At 34.8% G+C, this 6,000-nt stretch overlaps 1 protein-coding gene across 1 annotated transcript; it reads left to right on the forward strand.

The window, feature by feature from the left end:
- The first annotated feature begins 1,207 nt into the window (after positions 1-1,207).
- Positions 1,208-5,764, forward strand: LOC122586685 (somatic embryogenesis receptor kinase 1-like). Its single transcript, XM_043758669.1, has 11 exons — positions 1,208-1,688; positions 2,241-2,373; positions 2,485-2,556; positions 2,697-2,840; positions 3,223-3,294; positions 3,445-3,516; positions 3,601-3,713; positions 3,808-3,939; positions 4,358-4,699; positions 4,781-5,175; positions 5,336-5,764. Exons 1-11 carry the CDS (start codon positions 1,631-1,633, stop codon positions 5,648-5,650), a joined length of 1,848 nt encoding a protein of 615 aa, XP_043614604.1. The 5' UTR covers positions 1,208-1,630; the 3' UTR covers positions 5,651-5,764.
- Positions 5,765-6,000: the final 236 nt, after the last annotated feature.

A 6,000-nucleotide genomic window follows, 5' to 3' on the forward strand; every position in this document is an offset into this window, starting at 1 on the left:
CCCGTAATCATCTTAGACATGGCCGAATATTTGACCAACCGTTTGTTCTTTCCATGGTATATACATTACAAATTTCATATCTGCCCATGCTTTAACTTAATAATAAATGCTATAGTGGTACGTAGTATTTATAACTCACTTAAAAGTTTGTGACCACGATATTATTTGAACCAATTCTTGAAAGTTAGTGTGGTTTACTATTTTATTACTCGTATTTGACATCAAAATATTGTTGACCTTGTAATTGCATAAAATAAGTTTTGTGAAATCTAAAGTTTAAAAATGTTAACTCTAGCTCGTAAGTCGTAACTTACTGATTCATGTTGTAATGTTGGTGTGTGCAATATGTTGATGTATTGATTTTTGAGTTAAACATGTCAAATGGATTGTCAAGAAAGTTGATAAATTGTCATGACACTTTTTAGATTAAATAAATCGTTAGGTCAACTCGATTGTTTCTTTTTCTTGGGAAGAATGGAATGTGAATCCATTACAATAATGTTGAATCTCATTTTTCTTTTTCTTTGTCGTTGGGACAGATTTTTCCAACCATTATACAATCTTAGCAGTTAAAGTCTCAAGAAGAGTCTAATTTGTTGTAATCTTTGTGCATTTCTAGACTTGTACCTTTCTCACTAGCACAACATTTTGCTAGTGGTGTTTATGTTTAATATATAATCTTTCTGCCGTTCAAAAAAAATTGTTAGGTCAACATGTTAGATGAACTTTATATGCCTCGACATCATTTCAAAAGAAGTAATCTTCAACAATGTTTACTCGACTAAACATCTGAATATGACCCGCTAATATTCGATTTGACAAATTAACAGGTCGAAAACTTTCAATTTATCACATGCATTGATTTTATATCAAAAATCCTTATTCGTCCAACTATCTAAAAATGAATAAATAGTTAGGAAAATGTAAAATTTTCCCAAACCTAGTTATCCATGACCGTTAATTGTGATTTTGTAACATAATAATGAAAGTCAATAAAATGATAAATCTGAGGATAAAAATCCCACGTATCATGAATTACTCACAAAATCACATAAGGTTAACCAATAGACATATTGTTTCATCTAACCATTTAAGTGTGATTAATACGAGCAACACTACAAATTGAATACACAAACACGTGGTGCCTAAGCCTAACAAGATAGATAGGTAGCTGTATATAAAACTGTATATGTATAGCTCTAGAAACCTCGGGCAGACAGGCCAAGGAGGCAGCAGGGGTCCGGGCAGACAGCTCTCAAAAACTACGGCACACGCCCAAAAAGACACACACACACACACATAACACATTTTGCATCTGCTGCCCTGTACACCCAAAAACACACCAAGTTCACCACTTTTCAACAAAGTACACAAAAAAGATAATACCCACATCAAAATTTCCAACCTTTTTTACTCTTTTTTCCAGATCCAACTCTTTTTCAAACCCTCTTCTTTTTTTAACATAGAATTATTTAGTTTTTTTCTGTTTGCATTTTGTAATTATGTAATGGTGAAGCTTTAAGGGAGTTAGGGTTTTTGAGTTCTGGATTTTTCATGTAATGCTGGCCTACAAATGTGTGAATTTTGAAGCTATATATATGTATGTATAGATTTTGTATGCAAATACAAAATGTGGAGGTGTTTGATATTGGTGGTTCTTGTTCATCAAGTTTATGCAAATGTTGAAGGTCAGATTTTATTTCAATTATTAATTTATATAAATATATATGCCTTTTATTTTCTGATATTTACATAGTTAGGTTTCTATCTTATTTATTTGTTTAGTTCTTTGTTAATTATAGATTGATTTTAAAATTGGGTATTTTTAGGTTGCTAGCTTTTAGTAACAATTCAAGATTTATAACTTTGATCAATGTGGTATATTTGATATATATTTATATATTACTGTTGGTTAGTCTATTTCACAATTGTATGATTTTACTATAATCTTTAATGAAATGTGATTTCTTCAAATGGTTAAATTGGTAGTAACATTTTAATTATATTTTATATTAATAACATCTGATAATGGTTGTAACATTATTTAACGTATGGGTGTTTTACTTTTGTCATCTTTATAATCAATATAGACTAATGCACACGGTCACAAGCTATCGAACAATATCATTGTCATTCTGTACATAATTTTGAAACCATAGTTCACTTTTTTTCGTCGATATATGGACGTTTAATGTTGAAGTATAGTTAAGTTTACATTTATCTTAATAATCTATATGCAGGTGATGCTTTGCATAGTTTGAGGGCCAATTTAGAAGATCCAAATAGTGTGCTCCAGAGTTGGGATCCTACTTTGGTTAACCCTTGCACATGGTTTCATGTTACCTGCAATAATGATAATAGTGTTATTAGAGTGTAGGTTTCTTTGTTAATATCCTTTTGTTATTATTATATTTTTATATCATTAAATGTATTGTAAGCTTCAATGTTTCACCTCAATCAAGTTCATTACCATATGTTTCTCAGTGATTTGGGAAATGCAGCGCTTTCTGGTACTTTAGTCCCGCAGCTTGGTCTTTTGAAGAATTTGCAGTACTTGTAAGTCATGTATTATAATGTTGTTATAGTGCATTGCTTGGTTTTTATGATTGATGTCGTATTCTTATCCTTGTTTATGATTTTTGAGTTTTCTTGAATTGACTAATAATGATGATGTTTCTTATAATTGTTTTCTGCAGGGAACTTTACAGCAATAATTTAAGTGGCCCTATCCCAAGTGACCTTGGAAACCTGACAAATTTAGTTAGTTTAGATTTGTATCTTAACAGTTTCTCTGGTCCGATTCCAGTCACATTAGGAAAGCTCTCAAAGTTGCGGTTCCTGTATGTATACTATTTTCGTCTTTTGCATCATAAATGTCTTCAAAGATTAGCTTATTACGTGAAAATACTTACCCTCTTTTGAAACTCGCAACGATCAGCTAATCACATAGGTTTAGAGAAGTGTTTGGCTATTTGGTAAATGTTTAAACTACCATTCAACGATGAGTCAACGTTATCTATTTTTTAAATCAATTTTAGAAGGAAAAAGGTGTCTGTAACTTGAACAATTTCTGGAAAATGGAAGGGTGTGGATTTTATGCAGTGGAGGGATTTTTGTGTGCCATTGTTTATTGCATTTTTATTGGTGTTAATAACGAAATTTTGGAATGAACTTGAGTTTTGACCAATTTTTAATAATTTTCACTATTTTCTGCAAGGATAGCCGGCTGAATAATAATAGCTTGAATGGTCCGATTCCTATTGCATTGACTAATATCACGACATTGCAAGTTCTGTGAGTCTCTCTTCTCTTCTCTCTTTAATATCTCAAACAAATACCTACACACACAGACGTCTATATACATACAGTTGGGGCCAAAGTAACCAAAGATATTTTGGGCTGCCAAAAGTTTGTTAACTAAATCATTTTTTTCTAAACTTATAGGGATCTATCAAACAATCGTCTCTCAGGACCGGTTCCAGATAGTGGCTCGTTCTCACTATTTACGCCAATCAGGTTTAATAAATAGCCTTCCTGAAGCTTTATTGATCTCAAACCCAACTTTAAGGAACTACCACTTATGTAATTTATGTTTCTCAGTTTTGCTAATAACCTTGGTCTCTGTGGCCCGGTTACTGGACACCCCTGTCCTGGATCTCCTCCATTTTCCCCACCTCCGCCATTTGTACAACCACCCCCTATTGCGCCACCAGGTAATTGCCTCATATATCTATTTTTATTATTCTCCGGTAAGAACTAAGTGTTTCATGTTAATAAAAGTGCTGGAGATATTTGCAATTGTTGCAGAAACAAAAAGTGCAACTGGTGCCATAGCGGCAGGAGTTGCTGTTGGGGCAGCATTATTGTTTGCCGCCCCTGCCATTGCATTTGCATGGTGGCGACGCCGAAAGCCTCAAGAGTTTTTCTTTGATGTGCCTGGTTAGTAGTTTTCCCTGTGTATGTTAAGGTGATGAATGGGTGGGTCGAGTTGGGTTACTAGTTGTGATCAAAATGTGATAAATGTACCCAGGTAAAACCCTGAGCCTGGCTGATCTAAAACATCTGGCTGATCTAAAACATATTTTAACATGAAGTTATACATCTTAAAAAGAATTTATCTATTCTTATTAACTTTGTAGGTTTTGATGGATTATATATACACTTACTTTTGACCCATTTGACCCGCTTTCTCTTTAGGCAACTTTCTTGATTTTACCCTATTCAAATAGAGCATGGCTGAAAGCCTGAATTTAATTTTGCAAAAAATGGTCTAAATTGCCAGCTTTATTATCATATGCATTTGATGAAACAAATGTTTTCATGTCCCGGTCGTGATGTAAAAAGTTCCTATTTGCAGCTGAAGAAGATCCGGAAGTCCATTTGGGACAGCTTAAACGATTTTCTTTAAGAGAATTACAAGTTGCAACAGATAGCTTCAGCAATAAAAACATATTGGGTAGGGGTGGATTTGGTAAAGTCTACAAAGGACGACTAGCCGATGGCTCATTAGTTGCTGTTAAACGGCTGAAGGAAGAACGAACACCCGGTGGGGAGCTTCAGTTTCAAACGGAAGTTGAGATGATTAGTATGGCTGTTCATCGTAATCTTCTTCGATTAAGGGGATTTTGTATGACACCAACAGAAAGATTACTTGTTTACCCCTATATGGCAAATGGAAGTGTTGCATCATGTTTGAGAGGTAAGGTCATCATTCTTCATAACATTGATGTTAACATTGTACTCATTTATCACTGTTCTTACATTGTTTGTGTTTTTGTAGAACGGCCACCAAACGAGCCGCCATTGGATTGGCCTACTCGTAAACTGATTGCATTAGGGTCGGCTAGAGGACTGTCATATTTGCATGATCATTGTGATCCGAAGATCATTCATCGTGATGTTAAAGCTGCTAATATTTTGTTGGATGAGGAGTTTGAGGCTGTCGTTGGAGATTTCGGTTTGGCTAAACTAATGGACTACAAAGATACGCATGTCACGACCGCTGTACGTGGCACGATCGGGCATATTGCACCCGAGTATCTCTCAACTGGAAAATCATCAGAAAAGACTGATGTGTTTGGGTACGGGATCATGCTTTTGGAACTCATTACTGGACAAAGGGCGTTTGATCTTGCTCGACTTGCTAATGATGATGATGTTATGCTACTTGATTGGGTATGCATTTCTTATAACTTTTTTATATGGTTTCAAGTATGCATTATGAAAGTGATTATTGTAACTTGTAGAATTGGAATTAGATAATCACTTGAGCAAGGTTTGGTGGAAAATTTACGTTTATTGGTATAATGATTTTTCTTATTCTTTTCTTTTTTAGGTGAAAGGACTTCTAAAAGAGAAGAAATTGGAGATGCTCGTTGACCCCGATTTGGAAACCAATTATGTAGCGACGGAGGTGGAACAGCTAATTCAGGTGGCATTACTATGTACACAAGGCTCACCAATGGACCGGCCAAAGATGTCAGATGTTGTAAGGATGTTAGAAGGTGACGGGCTGGCAGAAAGATGGGACGAGTGGCAAAAAGGGGAAGTTCTACGTCATGAGCTTGACCTTTCACCCCTTCCTAACTCCGATTGGATTCTTGACTCAACTGATAACCTACATGCAGTCGAATTATCTGGGCCCAGGTGATCAAGATCGTAAAGAAATGATTGTTTTGTAATTGGGTGATTGTAATCTTCTTTAACTTGGCCTATATAACTAGTTATCTTTTATTAATCCAATCTTAGAAGTCATTATAACTTAGTGTATGCTTTTGGGTTTGTTTCGCTCACGAGTCATGACTTCTAGGACAATCCTAGTTGTTTTCAAAGGATGCCACTTGTTTATACAGAAAGCCAGAAATGCCAGTGTTTTACAATTCTGTGCACAAAGAGAATAGAAGAGTCCAACATATACAGGCTGCAATAGTGCAATGTGAACATATATGATGACATGATGTATGGATATCAAAGGTCAAAATTCAAACTTGATTTTTGAAT

Source organism: Erigeron canadensis, chromosome 2 (genome assembly GCF_010389155.1).
Source record: "Erigeron canadensis isolate Cc75 chromosome 2, C_canadensis_v1, whole genome shotgun sequence".
Lineage (NCBI taxonomy): Eukaryota > Viridiplantae > Streptophyta > Magnoliopsida > Asterales > Asteraceae > Erigeron > Erigeron canadensis.

What these genes read in the sequence shown, in the direction of transcription:
- LOC122586685 (XM_043758669.1), top strand. Translation starts at nt 1,631, where the DNA reads ATGTGGAGGTGTTTGATATTGGTGGTTCTTGTTCATCAAGTTTATGCA. An exon ending in GATAATAGTGTTATTAGAGT is followed by an intron (nt 2,374 to 2,484) that starts GTAGGTTTCTTT and finishes TATGTTTCTCAG; the next exon opens with TGATTTGGGAAATGCAGCGC. An exon ending in CTCTCAAAGTTGCGGTTCCT is followed by an intron (nt 2,841 to 3,222) that starts GTATGTATACTA and finishes CTGCAAGGATAG; the next exon opens with CCGGCTGAATAATAATAGCT.